This window comes from Uloborus diversus, chromosome 1 (genome assembly GCF_026930045.1).
Source record: "Uloborus diversus isolate 005 chromosome 1, Udiv.v.3.1, whole genome shotgun sequence".
Taxonomy (NCBI): Eukaryota; Metazoa; Arthropoda; class Arachnida; order Araneae; family Uloboridae; genus Uloborus; species Uloborus diversus.
Window position 1 is genome coordinate 154713964 of NC_072731.1, and position 18466 is coordinate 154732429.

Below are 18466 nucleotides of genomic sequence, written 5' to 3' on the forward strand. Positions count from 1 at the left end.
CTCGATTTCAAAGATCTCGAGAAGTCAATCGCTCGAGTACTCGATTCGGAAGATCTCGAGAAGTCAATCGCTCGAGTACTCGATTCGGAAGATCTCGAGAAGTCAATCGCTCGAGTTCTCGATTTCAAAAGATCTCGATTATCAATCACTCGAGTGATCGACTTAAAAAGATCTCGATTATCAATCACTCGATTATCAGAAGTACTCGATTCCCGAGATCTCGATTATCAAAAGATCTCGATTATGCCCATCACTAGTACCTGGTGGGAATAGGGCGCTCCGGATAGCCACGGAGGCCCAAGCCTCCGCTTTACGCGGCATTTCTTCATGGTGATGCTCACTCCTATCTTATTGTTCTCGATGTGAAGTGAAGTGAAAGTGTGGCTTTCTTTACGTCATTTGTCGTCATTAGTCATAGATGTTTTGTAGTTTTGTTTAATGTTTGTCGTTTCTGTCAGTTAGTTACTGTTTTTCTATTTTGCTAAGTTACTTCATCATTTTACTTCCTTTTCTCTGTCAATCTCAATTTTTGTTAGCATTCCATGTTGTGTTGATGATTTACTCATGGCTTGGCTATTTTAGGTAAGGCAATTATATGTAATCAAGCTCATTTGATCGTAATTACTGGAACACTATACCTAATTGTTTACATTTCATGTAAAAATGCCTCAAGCTATCCTAGTTCTTTCTCAAATATATATTTTGTTTCAGATTTAAGTGAAACAAAATGTAATGTATGAATTTAGTAACATTTAAAAATATTTTATCTGTTAGTAACAATTTTGCTACATTATGCTTATTAATGTATTTCGTAGATCATTGTTGAAGGTTAGCTATTCCCTTTTTTTATGTGTATTTTTTCATTTACGTATGAAAGCTCAAAATTTTCTTCGTGCAAATGCTTAAAAGATCTACAAATCTATTTTTTTATTTTTTTTTTTTTGTGCAGAAAGTAGGTGAAATATATAAATACAAATACAAATACAAAAGTGACGACCAGCAACAGGCTCTGGGCCCAGCTAGACTGGTCCTAGTCAATTTACAATCCCCAATGAAGATCAATGGCCCTCTTAAAACTATCTACTCCCTTACTCATTACCACCTCTTCCGGTAAACTGTTCCAAGGTTCCACTACCCTGCTATAATAATAATTTTTCCTAATATCCATGTTAGCCTGAGATTTAAATAGCTTAAAACAATGACCCCTTGTCCTGTTTTCAGTGCTTAACTTCTGCCCCGTAACATCTTTCATTTTAATAAATTTAGACAACGGAATCATGTCCCCTCGGTCTCTTCTTTGCTTAAGACTGTACATTTTTAACCTTCTAAGCCTGGAATCATAGTCTAAGTGAGAACGTCCATTTATTAGCCTTGTTGTGACCATGAAGGATGATATAGTACTTTTACATTTTAAAATATTTTCCCTCTCTCACCCCCAACCCCTTTTTTTGCCTTTTAATTTAAGGCACAAATATAATGAAATTTTAGAAAGTTAACCAGTGTATTTACTGAACTCAAAGCCTTAGGGTCTGGTGGGGGAAAGTGGTCAATGGGGTAAAGTGGTCACAATTCAAATAAATGGCTATACCTTAAAAATAAATGTTCGAATGAATGTGAAAATTTTATTTTAGAGTAGTGCAGTTAGAAACTACATTTTGAATACAAAATTTTACAACTGGCAAAATTTTATTTGGTAAAAAAAAATATTTTGAGTGATTATGAATTTTTTAAAAATATAAACACCTTTTTTTAACTTCCTTGGGAAATTTTGTTTGTTAGAATTATGAACAGATTGACTGCACAGGAAGCTTCCTACATGTCTCAAGAACTCATACTCATTAGCAGTTAGCTGAATCTCTTTTGAATAATTTTTTAGAACAATTTTAGTAAGATGGGGTAAAGTGGTCATAATATTAGGCTTAACGAATATTGTTCTTTTAAAATCACTTAATCTTTAAGTATAAGGCAGGTATCAATTAAATATTAATTTCACTTAATATGTATTGTTTTTACAGTAAACAAGGTTAAATATATGAGTATATGCGCATGCATACGCATATACTCGTGTAGGCACGTATATATACGTATTCACATAAATGCACCAATAAACACGTATTTGGGTATCTCGTAGTATTTTTTATCTATACAGATATATATTCGACTATACACGTATATACCCGTTTATACTCGTACATATACGAACACTTATATACTCAGGTAGACACGACGTATATGCACGTATATACTCGAGCTGACACTTACATACTAGCATATGATATACATGCATGCAGGGTGAGTTTAAACTCTTGGGCAAATTTTTAAAAGGTGTTAGAGAGGAGCATAAGAAGCAAGAATCATAAGAAGCAAGAATCATAAGAAACATATGGCCACAAACTCAACGCTGACGCGCTACATGCACGCAAAGCCAGAAAATAATGAATGCAAAACAGGTCACAAATTTATTACAAAAAAGACAATTTTACACAACGACTTAAGAAAGTTTTAAAGTCATTGATGAAACTTGCGGCCGGCATATGTAATACATGCGTCGTAATCACTCTGTTGCAATTACGAGACTCTTGAAAAACTTTCATCAGTCGCTGCGCCTTTGTTGCGATGCGTGTATTATAGCTACTACAGGCCTTACTTTTTAACAACTGTCTAAATATTTCTTAAGAACTAAAATGTCGGGTAAAATCATCTTTGTGTAACAAATTTGTGACCTGTTTTCATTCCATCGATTTCTGGCTTTGTGTGCATGTAGCGCGTCAACAACCATAAGTTCCTTACGATTCTTTGCTTCTTATCCTCCCCTTTCACACCACTTAGATTTTGCCCAAGATCTTGGATTCACTATGTAAGCATACATGTATATTAGCGGATATACTCGTAGATATACGTGGATACATGTACTGATGTTTACACGTAAATGTACGTATATACGTCTAACAAGTATATAATCGTGTTTACACGTAAGCATACGTATATACTCTTGCTTCCACATATATGTATGTACGTGAGTAGGCACGTACCAAACACGCACTGGATATATCCACGAATTAACTCGTGTATACCCGTATATGTATGTAAGTACACTACTGGCCGTTAAAATTGCTACACCAAGAAGGAATAATCTGAATGAAACAAAATTTTGCACACGTGATGGCAGCATTGACACTAGAAAACGATTTCAAAATGAAAGCAAAATGATCATTTATTACTGGAAAAATCTCACATGAATGGAGGTTTAAGTACCCTGTTGCGCCACCTCTAGTTGGAATTTAAGAACCGATACGGTCGAGCGTTGAGGTACAGCAGTTTCGTACGATGTCTTACGTCTTCTCGTACCACATTTGCTGTAAACGCGCCACTAATTTGATCAAATTTACAGGCTGTCCAATTTACCGTCTCAAGTGATCCCAGATATGCTCAATTTGTGACAAGTCATAAATCGCAGACCAGAGCATCACGCAGACCAGAGAAAGTGATAATGCGGAAGAGGAAATCCCTTTTCACCCTTGCTGTGTTTGACCGAGCATTGTCATGTTAAAAAATGGTTCCTGGGAGCCCCGTCGTGAGTGCTAACACGTATGAGTTTGATCGAATGAGTTGCACGTTTACAGCAACTGTGGTATGAGATGACGCAGGATATCGTAGGAGACTGTTATGTCTCAATGCCCGATTGTTTCGCTTCAAGTACATCGTACATTCACGCTAGAGGTGTCTTAACAGGGTACTTAAACCTCCATTTATTCGAGATTTTTCCAACCATAAATGATCAATTTGCTTTAATTTTGTAATCACTTTCTAATGTCAATTTTATTATCACGTATGTAAAATTTAGCTTCATTCTGGCAATTTCTTCTTGGTGTAGCAATTTTAATGGCCAGTAGTGTATCTATGTACACTTATATATGCGTATATACGTCGACTATACACGTATCTACTCAGAAACTCAGGTATGCACATATATACTTGAGATACATGTGCAAACACGCAAATGATGTTCGTTTTGCGCGTATATACCCGCATATACACGTGACTCGTATATACTCGTGTAGACACGTATACACTCCTGTAGGCAAAAACGTATACATGCTTATACGCTCGTGTATACACGAATATACTTGAGTAGGCACATGCATGCATGTACCTGATGTATACATGTATTTATTCATATATGAACATGTTTACTCTTGTTTAAACGACACGTATATACTCGTGCATACTCGCATATACTCGTACATATACTTGTAACTATAAAAATAACCAAAATATACATATAATAGGGTTATTTGTAACAGTTTTGTAGCTGTTTTTAACTATGACCACTTTACCCCATGCTATGACCACTTTCCCCCACCCCATGGGGTAAAGTGGTCATAAATACAAAGGGAAATGAAAATGTTATAAAACTACTTAAATCAATATTTTTTTCCCTGAAATTCAATGTACGTGTTCTTTAATAATGCAATGTAAAATAATAACAAAAAAAGTTGAAGTATTTAAAGAATTTATTGTATTTATTATCCACCTAAGTTGAAAACCTACGATTTTATGACCACTTTACCCCACCAGACCCTATATTTTGAACATTGCCTTGTCTCAAAGTTTTCAAGGTGTCCCTTGAGAAGCCTGTGGGAACTTCTATAATTTGATCAAACAACAGTTTTGGCAAACATTATCTTGCTAGATTAAAATTGAATATCATAAAACGTATGAGTTTCAGGTATTTAATTAAATTACACTTGTTCCCGCATAATTATTTTGGGAAGGAAAACTCACAAATCCTGTAGATTTGTAAATTTCTTAGACTAGAAATAGTTTACTTTTACACAAAGCTTTAATATGATTTCTTTTCAGTATCTAATATTGCATTCAGAACTTGATTAACCTCTAAAGTTAAGGGGAGCCAGTGGCGCCGACTCCATGGGGCCTGAGGGGGCCCGAGCCCCCTCAAAAAGTTTTTTGAGGGGGCAGAGCCCCCCCAATAATTTAAGAAAATTATTAGTTATTTAATGCTTTCTAAACTCACAAATTTGTTCCAGTATTTTTTATTTTCCTTGTTTGAAGATAGTTACCTTGTAAAATACATTCAGTAATGGGTTACAACAAATAATTTTTACGCCAAAAAGTATGTCAACTGAAAACGAGTGGTGTGAATAATGATAGTGTTACGGTGCTGCGAGCACTTAGAATTTGTTCTAGTGTGCGAACCTGCGGATAGTCTGTCCGATTAACAATGGGGAAGAAGTGATTGAACAACTTGGCTGTTAAGTAAGACAAAACAACGTTAGAAGAAACACAAATTTGTAAATTACAGCAGACACGTGTTTCGGTGTTACAGGGAACGCCTTTTTCAATGCAAAAAATAATGAGCTAATGGATGAAAAGACATCCGACAAAAGCCTAAGGCTTTTGTCGTAAGGCTTTTGTCTTCTGTAACCAGGGCTGCGGAGTCGGAAGGAAAATGGCCGACTCCGACTCCTGGATTTTGAAACGCCCGACTCCAACTCCGTATTTATTTTATATTTTTAATTTTATTTTTTCAACTCCCTCTCTCCCTTCAGGGGAAGGGGAGAAACCTCTAAAAAGAGATTTAAATATTAATTCCTTTTTATGAAAATTTCGCATTTTGTTTTTTATTGTAAACCTAAAACGCATACAACGTTAGAAATTCAATTTAAAAATCAAATTTTCCAATAGTTACGAGTTAAAAAGTGAGATGACTTAAAAATCCCTTTTAAAAAATTTGAAAAGGATTATTTGTAATTCTCCCCCCCCCCTTTAATGTTTAACAAATTGATATTGATCAAATCGTGTGCTTTCAATTTTTGAAAGCTGTAACTTGAGAGAAAAAAAGCTTTTCTTCTAAATCCCCGTTCTTGAGAGGGCGTGGTTGCCCCGGGTGACACCCATCTGGTAGATGACACCACAAGTTAATTTCAGAGTTTATAAAAAAATATAAATATTTTAATTCTGAAAATTTTCGCGAATATATTTTAAATTATATTTCATCAATAAAATTTCAGCGAAAATAGGGCACATATACGTCAGGAGCTAATTTTACACAAAATACGGGGGTATACAAATTTATACGAATAGCTTTTACTATACCTATATTTCTTCTTCGCTAAATTTTCAATTTAAATTTTATTGGCTGCTTTCAAATAAACCTTAATATGAAGATTTTAAGATTAACTGCTATTATTGAGTGTTGTAATCAAGAAATCATTTACACTTATTTTGTTCCATACTTTTTAGTGAGAGCCAAGCTTATAGAAAGAGTCTTAAAAAAAAAAAAAACATGAGATTATTTCATCAGATCTTTTGGATTCGTGCTTTCGCGGCATAACTTTTTTGAATTTGCCGATCACCCTTAAACGTTTTAACCTTAGCTACGGGCCTCGACTTAACTAATTTGTTACATTTCTTTTACTATTTTATAACTGAGATCGAACAAAACACTGTATTTCTATTTTTATTTGAAAGCGATTAATTGAAAATGTTACGCAACAAAATCGTTTGCTAACAGTTGCTATTAGTTAAGTTCAAAAGCAAGCAAACTAGGGGACGGCTACAGAAAGTTCGGTAAGCACTCAAGCTAGCTGATTGCCATAACGGCTGTTATTTTCACATTAGTATCTTTTTATACATGTAATCGAATCAATTATTAGTCAGTTTTTAAAAAATGCAAGAAGAATCAGTGAAAAGGAAAGAAAATAAGAAGCCTGGAGCATGGGTGCAAGACCTTCCGTCTCAGGACGGATTTCCGTCTTGGACAAATTTCCGAGACGGAGGTCGGGACGGAAAGAAATTCGATGCCTTTCTTTCAGTTTTTACTTAAAAAAGAGAAATTGAGTGTTTGGAAAATATGCTTTAATTACTGGACCGTTCCATAACCACGAATTTACATCGATATTCTCTCTGTTTTCCGCCATGGGCTTGTTTTGTTTGCAACGTGCTTTTGGAGGAGTGGCTTTTCGACTTGCGCCTGTTTTTTTTAGGTATAGCTCTGTTATTTCCAATTCACTGCATTGCAGACCGATGAGTTACTCGCTATTCTCCCTGTTTTTTCGAAATAATTGGCTCTAATTTAAAATTTAGCCTTTTCTCATGCTATTTTCGATCATTCTTTCGTTTTTTTCATTTGCGGTTTTTTTTTTGCAAACTTTACACGCATAAATGAAAATTATGTACACTCTTAAAATGTCTTAAAGAGCTGAATCTGAATCACCGATTGAGAGTGATTGCTGACAAGATGAAATGTTTTCGCCACATCAAAGGGCGTCTACATACCAGGTAAAACGGAAACTATCAGGGATTTTGAATATTTCAATGAAAATGGGAATTTTGGAAATAATCGAGAGGAAATCTCAAGCTGGTTGGAAACACCGATGAGCAACCGTTCCTGCATTTTTGACAAAGACTTTAGGAATCACTAAATTCCAATGTCATTGAATCTAACAATCGCTAGAATGTAAATATGGGAGGGGGGGAGAGAAAAAAAAGGAGAAAAATAACGGCAGCACGAATTTGCGAAAAAACGCTGCTCTTGCAAAGAGGGTAATCAGTTCGCAAATTAACCCACGATACTGAGGTTTTAAAAAGTTGATATCTTGGACAATCTAAGAGGGGGGGGGGGAGGTGTTACTTAAGGGTTACAGTATAAACTATTGAAAAACTGAATTGAAAGCCATTTTTGAAGCTAGGAGTAGTTTGATATTTCTCCTCTGCAAACTCTTAAAACTTATTAGTCTGTCTTTAATGATGTAAAAGAGGGGAGGGGGAGGTTTAAAAAAAGAATAAAAAATTTGGAGTCTTAGAAAATCTAATTTAGGCAATCTTTGGTGAATTTATGAGAGATGGTTTTGGTGTTTTAACATGAAAATGTTTTGTAGCTGATGTTTTAAAAAGTATTTGAGGCTATAATTAAATGGACTTGAGTGAAATGGCATTTGGGACCCTCTCCCGAAAAGTGTTTGCAATTGAAGTCTTAAAACTTTTAAGCTGTCATTGGGAATGTCAAGAGGGAGGGAAGGGGCTCTCTTTAGGCGAAATTCCGACACTGGACTCTTAAAAGAGCAACTTTAGACTGTCTTGGGGGTTCGGGGTTCCCCTTTCCCAAAAAATATTCAAAGCTGAAGTATTCAGAACTCAGTTTTAGGTAATCTTTAAAAGACTTAAGAAGAGGGAATTCAAAGGTTTTCTCTCAATAAGTTTTAATATTTTTGTTTCTGAAATTTTAAGAGCTTTGTTTTGGGCTATCTTAGGATGACTTAAGGGAGAAGGATGTAGGAAGGTTCTTTCAAAAAGTTTCCAAAATTAAAGTATTAAAACTTTTAGGCTGTCATAAGTCATGTTTATAGGTAAGAGGGGTACTATTCCTACAAAACAATTTAGAAACTGAAGCCTTAAAAATTGAAATTTAGGACTTTTGTGGTGAACTCAGAGGAAGGATTTCGGGAGTTCTCTTCAGAAAATGTTTTGATGCTGAAAATTTAAAGGAATATTGGAAAGGATACCTTGCTTAAAAAATATATCTACTTCACTGAAGCGATTTTTTATTGCTAATTTCAACACCTGCTATCTTATGAAAGAATTCTTTTTCAAATGAAGACTGTGTGGGGGCATGGTGCCAATTCATTATCATTAGTTGGCCATACCCTTCCCCCACCTTTCCTTCATTTCTAGTTTGTTGGCGCTACCTTATGTAGGACATTCCGATCAGAACTGATTTATGTTGCAAGAGTTAAAACCTTATGTCCTAAGCGATTTTATTGCTGCAATAAAAATGTTTACGATCGGCAAAAACTAATGGTGCGGCGCTGCGAACGCTTTTACCCCTAACATTATCCAACATCGTCTAAAATTGCATTTTTGGAACTTCAATTTCGAAATATTGCCGAAGGAGGGTTCCTGAACTCCATCCCTTCCATAGTGCATTCAAAAAGCTTATAAACGTTATGAAAGATGGAGTACAATTTCATTTTTGAAACATCGATTTCTGGGAGAGCCCAGAGCACCCCCCCCCCCTCCCTTTCTCTAATATTTTTGAAAGCTGCCCAATATTGTTATTTTGGGACTATCAGTTTGAAATAATTGATGTAAGAGTTCCTGAACCCCTCCTTTCCCAAAACTTTACCAAAATGGCCTACCATAGCGTTTTTTGGACTTCAATTTGAAAAATTTCTGGGGAGAGTTCCCCAGACCTCCACTCCACTTATTGCTGGATTTTAGATTTTTTCTAATTATGATGTCAAAACGCTTAAATATTACAATTTAAAGGCTTAAAATTTAAATCGAAAAAACAAATTCCAAACCTGGCATTGTAAAATCTACAACATTAATACACATAAATTTTTCCTTAAGCCTGCATGCCGGCAGTGGGGGGGGGGGGGGAGCTGAAAATATTTTCCGTCTTGAACACATCACCAAACTTGCATCCATGGCCTGGAGTCGGAGTCGGCATGTTTTTGAACAACTCCGACTCCGACTCTTTTACCCCCAAATCTATCCGACTCCGACTCCACAGCCCTGCCTGTAATGCCGAAACACGTGTCTGCTGTAATTTACAAATTTGTGCTTCTTCTAACGTTGTTTTGTCTTACTTTACTGTTCAGCACAAAGGTATTTATTTATCTAACTTGGCTGTTCTTAACCAGCGATATAATTTGGATGAATTGGATATTCGACCAGTCGTCGACGACTTCAAATTCGGTAATCTAGTCAGGCGGTCGACATTTGCACCTTTCTATTGACAGCTCTAATATTGGTATTTAAAGCACTTTTAAAAATCTCTGTAAAATAGAGAATTAACTACATACAGAATGTTAGATTTAAAATTTCAAAATATTAGTACTATTTTATTACCGTATTACTATAGTACTGCATTAGTTATTTTCAAATACTTCAATATTTTTAGGGTATAAGACCCTATAAAAACCCGCTATTTACATACTATATTAAATTTATTAAACAAATTAACTGTGGGATATTATTTTTATTTAATGAACTCTGAGCCTTATTAAAAGCAAGTTTAAATTAGCTATTTCAGTCATTAATCAAAGTGCGACAGCAATATCTTATGCTTTATTTTTTAATGATAATTTAAGATTTATTTAAATATAATTTCAATCTTTTTATATATATGTATTCACTATTCTGTAATAGTATAAAAACAAAATTATTATACTATAAATTAAATTAACTTTTTACAAAAATACCGTACATGAGGTTTTTTTTTTTTTTGTGTGTGTGTGTGTGTGTGTGTGTGTGTTTTAAAGTCAAAACATGTGTCGAGTTAGCGAGAGTAGAGTTTTCGGGGCTCTAATGTGGATAATATATTACTCTAAAATGCTTAAAAAACTGTAAAACTTACTTTTTCCATCTCCAATTTAGAAAATTTCCTGGGGTTAAATCCGCGGTATGTCCCCCACCCTCCCAATATTTTTTGTATTTAAGCGCACTGGGAGTACTCTTCCATGCAAGTCAAGCCCTACCTTATATCAATGCCTAGCCACGGAACTGCACAACTTCCCCCAAAATAGAACTGTAAAAATATCCTGCATTGAAGACAAGTGACATGATCTAATTGAACCAGAAAATTTGTATACAAAATCTTAGATTGACTTTGAAAACGCCATGTCACATATCGTTTGTTTGTATAAATCATATACACCAGAAAATATGTAAACTGGCATTTTCAAGGTTCAAAAAATCTGAACTTTTTTTTTGAAAAGTGGGGCGGGGGGACGCCGTGGGATTACATAACCCCTGGATCACCGATGCAGTCTGGCTCCCTCAATAATTTTTGCAAGTCGGCGCCCCTGAGGGGAGCTCAGTCTCTTTGATCCCCACTTTTTTGGTTAGGGAATTTTCTCTAAATTCAACACATTGAAACAAAACTCCCTAGTGCCACTATTGTTTCCAAAAATGTTCCGACTAGAAATGTAAAATTTCTGTAAATTTTGAGGCAAAAAGGCAGTGGGTTCAAAAACACTTAGAAATTCAATGCAATTTTATATTATTGTGAATTTTATGAAAGAGGTTAAAATTTATGTAAATAAAACGATCATCATAGCAGGAGTCAATGTGTTTTCCCTATCTTCTTCACTTCTTTTTTGTTTAGGAGGATAACATTGATTTTTAATAAAATGTTTTGTATAAATTTCTCATAAAATATATTGTATCACAATAGTAATTTTAGGGAGGAACTACTATTGTTTTAGATTGTTATTCTTGTTTTCTTATTAGGGCATGTAATAAATTTTAAGAGATTATGTTTTTTTTTTTTTTTGACTTTAAAAAAAAATTGATGATTTTTTATGGGTTACCATCCAAATTCAAACTCTGCTTATTAACTCAATTAAAGACGTTGGAATAGTTAGACGTGGGCTATGGGGGGGGGGGGGCACACAGGCTATGAACACAGTTTAAAATTCTAGAATATCTCTACTTTTTATAATAAAATCTGCTTGATTTGTATTCTTTTTAAATGATTTACTTGTTACAACGTTTTGTAATTTCTGTTTTCTTGCTGTTATTTATTTTTCATGAATAGTATATTTTTGTAAAAGAGTAGGATTGTACTTATCATTAAAATTTAAACAAGCAATGGTACAATGATTAATGTAATCACAGTTAGTGTTTTTTCATCCCTTATTGTTATCAGAATCCCTTGGTCCTGATTTTCTCACTTCATATTTGTAGATACAGATTTCATTTTACAGACATTTGTTAGATAAACAGAAGGAAACATATAAACAAAAAAAGAGAAAGAAAACATTGTGATCATCAAGGAATTTATTTATTAGAAAGGATACAATTCTTATATAGGCAGGAATATTGAAAAAAAAAAAGTAGAAGGCAAATACAATCTTAGTGCTAGTTGGCCAAGAAAACAACCTTCCTTGATGTAATGGAACTCTTTGCAACTTCATAGGATTTGGTTCCCATTGAAACAATTGGAAACAGCTCTTGCCGTACAAGATTTTGGTAAAAGGTTTACCAAGAAACTGAAGAAACAACAAAAAAACCTCTTCATATGTGACATCTTAAAAATTGGAATTATGTTTAGAAATTGATCAAAATAACCCTGAAGGGGGGGGGGAGTAACTTTATATGGTAATTGTAAAAAATATTTTTCACTAAGACTGTGGGATTATTTTGTAGCAGTAACAGAATCGGAAGTTTGGCAGATTGTTATGGGAAACATAGATGATGAGTCAGATGGAAAATGCCTCGTTTATAGCCACCTTCTTCAAATGGTAGAAGAAGGAATGCAATAGAAGGGTTGAAATGTGGAATGCAATACTGCCATGCTAAGCAGATGTTATACTTGCCATTTTTATCAAAATTGGTTCTATATTTTTATCAAAAAGATCTTCAAATGATTCTTTGTAACATCTTTTTTCTAAGTACTACAATGTTTTATTGTCATTTGTGAATGACATACAATTTTTCAAAAGTTTTGAAAAAGAGGCATCTGAATCAATCGTAAGGAGGCGTGAAACTTGAAAAACTTAATCTCATTTTGAGCTCAGCTGCAACAATGCGACTTCTGCTTTTAACACAGTAGAACGCTTCTCCTATGAATGAACTTCTTTTAAAAAATTGTAGACCCTCAAAAAATCATCAATTAAGAATCGATTTTTTTAAAATTATGTATAATTTTCACATTTTAAATTAAATGTACAACACTAAACTATGTGGTGAGTTTTTATGACCTCTTTCAAAACTTGATATGTGTATCCTGGATTAATAAAACTCTCTAATTTCATGATTAGCTTATTGTTATGAATCTGTTACTGTTATCAAAATTGTGTTGCAGGATGATCACATTAAGGCAAGACTCTGCAGGTATTTATTTTCAGCATAACTGGGAATGCTATAGAAGTTAAAATTTAATATCAAACCATTTTGAAATCTAAATCTAAAAGTTTAAGCTGCAGGCCAAATGTTTGAAAATGCATCGTTTTGTCAAAGTATGCAGTAGAGTCTCGAAAATCTGAGGTAATTGGGGCTCACCTCATCTTGGATCACTGAAAGCTCGGATTATCTGAAAAATCCTTCCAGATAAAAATTTACAAATTCATACGATCTAAGAAGGACCACCTTTTACTCCCATTTTATCACTCAAAATTCGCCGTAAGTTTCCATTTTAACTGCGTCTAAACGAGTTTTGGCTTTAGTTTTTCTTGATATCTGTGCGTATTTATGCTTGCAAGGTAACGTAACATGCATTTTGACTGTACCTGAATCCATTTCAATGAGTTTGCTACAACATATGAATCAATGTGCGTGCGTGAGTTATGCCTTTATCTTGGATTACACAAAAACGGTTAGTTGTAGGAAAGTTTAAATTATTCTATGCAAATTACGTTGTGCACCTCCTTCTTTTAATTCAATCGGATATTCCAAAAGGGATCTTAACATGTTCTTTATGGCAAATCAAGGTCGATTTTACACATCAAGTTATTATCTTTAAGACAGCTATCTCGTAATCCATATCCTGTAGTCAATGTATATTTTGTGCTACTTTAGGAGTGTTGTTGAAACCAACTTCTCAATGTATTTTTAATATTTATTGTATGTAGTTAGTTTTACAGTTGCAAAAGATTTCTATATTCAGATTTTAATGAGAATCAATTTTTTAGCTGCTAAAAAAAATCACTTAAAATGTAAATGAAGCACCTCGGATTAAGTGAAACCTCGCACTTTCGAGACTCTACTGCATTTCCTCTTTTAATTTCAGTTATTTTTATTCAATATTTTCCTTTCAGTATTTTTTAATATTGTTATGAAAAAATCTCAGAAAAAAAACTTAGGATATGTCCTAAGTGTTTATTCCCAAGATTTTCTCATTGTGCTAGAAATTATTAAACTGCATAGAATATTTCAAAAACAGATTACACAATACTAATTTATTTTCAATTTTTCTTAGGTTAATCGACATCTAAAATGTCTCATGCTGGTTCAACTGCCAGTTCAGTAAAGAGACATGTAGGAAGTTCTTTGTCTCAGTGGTCAGAACATTCAAACATGCCCAGTGACATATCTCAGCATTCCCTGTCATCACATCATCATCATCACCACAATTATGAAACTGAGTGGGATGCCAAGGAAGAGCTGCGATTGCGAGAGCTCGAGGAAGCTCGTGCCAGAGCTGCACAGATGGAAAAGACAATGAGATGGTGGTCAGATTGCACTGCTAATTGGCGAGAAAAGTGGAGTAAAGTTAGAACAGAAAGGAATAAAGCTAGAGAAGAATCCAGAGTTTTAAGGTAGTTAGTTTTTTTCTCATTATTTACATTTTCCGAAAAATAAAGGTCTTAGTTGAAATACAGGGTGATTCAATAAGATGGATGCAGTTTAAAATTGCTATTATAAAATTTCCTGCATTATGTGTTGTATACTTGGGCTCTACAAATTACATGCACTTATACATTCATAGAAGATTACAGATATTCAATTTGCCCTCCTCCGACTGCATGTATACAAACGTTCAATGTTAGGACTTTTGAAATAAAATAAGAATAAAATTTCACTAGCATCTTGGATCATTATAATTTATATTCTGCCTGTCCAATGGTTGTCTTTGTGGCCTCAGGCTAATTACAGTTAATTTTAAGCATCCTTTAGATTTTTTGTTTACTCTGATGAAATCATGCTACTTTGCTAATATTGAAGTTTTGAGTGTTAAAATAGATTTTAGAGAAGAACCATTTAAATTTTTGTTAAAAATTAAAATTGCTTTCTTTTGTGCAATTAGTATAATATGAGGACTAATTTATCAAAATGGAACATATCCATTTTCCAAAAAATGAATTAGGGTAAGAACAAAATAGTTTTATCAACTTCAATGGGTATAGAACTGAGCATAAAATCTCTGCAAATCAAGACCTAGAGTAAGAAATGTTTGTGTAAAAAAAACAAGGAGATGTCGCCATCTTAATTTTGGATAGGCGGAATGAAAACTTGAATGTTGAAAATTCCAATTTCACAAAAACTTGAATATTTCACCTTCTCATATTCTCTTATCAAAGTACATGAACCTAAAAGTAGTGGATTAAAATTTGAGGATTTTGGACATGTGTTTCTTTGGATCTAAAAGTCTTCCAACTATAGATTCTTTCAGGATATGTCCCCTTTTTTCAAAATAAAAGGTGCAGAAGACGAATTTGTTACCTTTTGATCAAAAAGCCACACTTAACCTCAAATAAAATAGGATATTCTACGTTTGGACTTCTTGAGAGTAAGTAATTTGATAAAGGTCATCTGAAAGATTTAAAAAATGTCATAAAGTGAATTTTTCTAAAAAGTGGATATGTTCCCTTTAGATAAATTACTCCTCATATATATTTCATTAATCAGGGAAAACCTCTTATTTGCAATAGATGTATGCTTTAAATTTTAATGCTATGTCAAAAGATATTGATAGTCATTATTGCTTTAATGATGTTCAATAACAAATAAGGACACATTTAAAAAAAATGGTGGAAAGAAAAGATTAAAAAAAAAAGTTGAGAAACATTTTTTATGTTTATGTCCTGTAAGTTTATAACCACTGTTCGTGAGAAATTATTTTTCTAATTAGTGCTTTTTGGTTTGATGTGTATATTTGTTATTTGCTTTAAACTAATAATAATATATATATTTTTTTTGGTTAACTTTACTAAATATAATTTTAGATGTTTGAAGAGTGCATTTTCATATTAATTTGGTAAATTTTGTGATTATCATATATGAAACATGTGTTCAAATAGTAGTATTCTTACATGAGATTTTAAAGGTCAATCCACAATTTAATTTAAAGCCTAACTGTATATGCTTAAGAGTTTATGCATCATTAATAAATTCATTTGACCTAATGTATGTGTTATAATATTTTAGAGGTAAGCTGGAAATTGCAGCAAAGGAATGCAATACATTGAAAAGGGAAAAACAAGAACTTTATCTTCAAATTGAGAGGCTCAAGAAAGAAAATCAACTGTTTAATGGGGACCAAGATTACATTGATGAGAAAAAAGATGATATTTTACTGTACTCTGGCAGTCAAAATGCAGAAAGGGTTGTTGCCGAGAGAGATGTTGGACCTGGCGAAAAGATTTCTGACCTAGGGGACCTGTTAATGAATCATTGTTCTCCAAAATCTAACCAAGAAAATGCTGACGATGAGAACACTGAAGTTTCTTCTACTGTTGCCGAAGTGTCCGACTCTTCAACTGCAAACCAAGATTTGCAGTTTTTAGACAAGTTATTACAGAGAGACTGCAAAGATTCGATCACTATCAGTACAATCCCTACTGTTAGCGAAAAGAAATGTTCTCGACTGTCTCACCGGGGCATTGAGGATTTTAATGTGCCAGTTCAAGAGCTTACTGAACAAAAACTTGCTATGTTACAGCTTAGGCTAGATGAAGCTACCAAAACTATTATAGCTGAAAGGCAGTAAGTATTTTTCGCATATTTATTAATAATTAAATGTATTTTTGTGCTGTCCTTTTTTTAAGAAACTGTTTTAAAACCATGCATATTAAATGCATTTGCAATTAGTCAATAATAATTATCTAGTTGAAGTTAAGCAAGCCAAACTGTCATTTTGACTCGTTTTCATTCTACAAAATTTGAAAATATGTATATTTATAAAATTGTGCGTATATTTACAGGTATATTTATAAAAATACTAGCAGTACCCGCACGCCGGTGCACGTGCTAAGAATTTAAAGGAAATCCGTTCAATAAAAAAAATCCACGCCCCCCCCCCCTTCCCACTGATCTGAAGTGATTTTTTTTCTTTAAATAAAATGCGTACACACCTTTTCAAAAAAAAAAAAAAAAGCCTATTAAAGTTTCTTTGGAACTTAAAACTATTCGCCAAAACATTAAATTAGATTTGCTATTGCTTTAAAACTTAAAATAATCCTCCAACTGAATTATTCATCGCAAACACGCCAAGGACCACGCTACCAGAACCCAGCCCTTTTGCGATTGAAGCGGAAAGTCCTTTGAAAAAAAACTGCAAACGTTTACTAAAGAAAATATTCAAACGAAATTTCATTATCAGAAAAACAACGTAATTATAAAACATGGTACACCTGGGACAAAAAGGAAATCCCGTACCCCGTAAAATATAAGAAATTTTTTAAAATATGCTTAAATGATCGTCATAATTGCTCCGTCTTTTATAATTTTTATTTTAATGGAACGTTCACATTTATTTATGACTCAATATTTTCATTTAGCAAATAATTTTACATGTTAAAGGATCATTTAAAGTCTACTTGGCAATTTGGGTTTTTCATTCGACTTTTTAATTTTAAATAGCTTGGTTAAATTACTTAGAAAATTACTTTTCATTTTATTAGTCTTGTTTCAAGTCTTGTTTCTTGTTCAAAAAATAAAAAAAGTACAGTGACAAAACAATGCATGCTTTTGCCAAATAAGTAGTTTCTACGTAGGTTTAATCAAACAATAAGCTAAGCAAAAATAATCGCCAAGATTAAAATCGTGCTGTAACGTACCTATGATGGAAAAAATTGTCTCAGATATAATAAAGGTAACAGTTTTTAAAGAGGGTCAATCGCCCTTTAAAATCCTCGTGTGGAATAGTTTTGAAAATATTCACTGGAATCGGTCTAATAGCATAAAAAACACCATTTCAAATAAGTGAAATATTCCTCAATATCGCCATTAAAATAAACATATCATTCACCCTTAAAAATAATGTTAAAAAAAAAGGAAGAATCAGATTTTTTTTTTGAGGACTACACATCCATTAAAACGTTACCGTCGCTCTCTGTTGCGACGGTCACGATTAAAATTGTACATGAAAACATCGACTTGCGGAAACCTAATCAAAAGGGAAATATATTTTAAATGCCCTGCTACAGACAAAGCCCCAATGCATTTACAACCAATTGCAAGAAATTTTGCTTCTAGATACTCAAGGAAGAAATGGCAACAAATAATATTGTTCAGCTTTTCTTCAAGATAAAATTAATCTCGCGCAAAAAATGGAGGGAAAAAATTTCTTTTTGAAATAAATTAATTTTTATTTCAAACGCTTATAACTTTTTTTGTAGCCATTTTTCAATGTCTGCGGTTCTAGTCCTTGCGGATATTTTCGAAATTATTATTTTTTACGAGCTTTCCAATGGTGCAAAAACCGAAAAAATCGGACCATTTTTTGGCATAGACGTATGTTCAAGTAGACATAAAATTGAGTTTTTAATTAATATCTCCGTTAATTAGCATCCTACGTGGATGAGGTTAAAATATACGTAACCCTCGTAAAATTTCGAATTTTTTAATACCTGGTTCGACCCTGAACTTGAGCCCATTCTTGAGAATTTTGCATATGAGTGCAGAACATTCTCCATCCCGTTTCACCCCCTTAAAATCGAAATTTCGAAAAATCCTTTCTTAGCACGCGCTTACGTCATAAAATGAACCTATGTTCCAA

General features: G+C 33.5%; 1 protein-coding gene across 2 annotated transcripts in view; it reads left to right on the forward strand.

The window, feature by feature from the left end:
* Positions 1-460: 460 nt before the first annotated feature.
* The window catches only part of LOC129222286 (coiled-coil domain-containing protein 102A-like), a 37869-nt gene continuing 19863 nt past the window's right edge, over positions 461-18466 (forward strand). For both annotated transcript variants that reach the window (XM_054856783.1, XM_054856775.1), the window contains exons 1-3: positions 461-582; positions 13946-14285; positions 15895-16452. In XM_054856783.1, coding sequence (XP_054712758.1) covers positions 13963-14285; positions 15895-16452 — 881 coding nt within the window. In that variant the 5' untranslated portion in view covers positions 461-582; positions 13946-13962. The remainder of the gene's footprint in view (positions 583-13945; positions 14286-15894; positions 16453-18466) is intronic.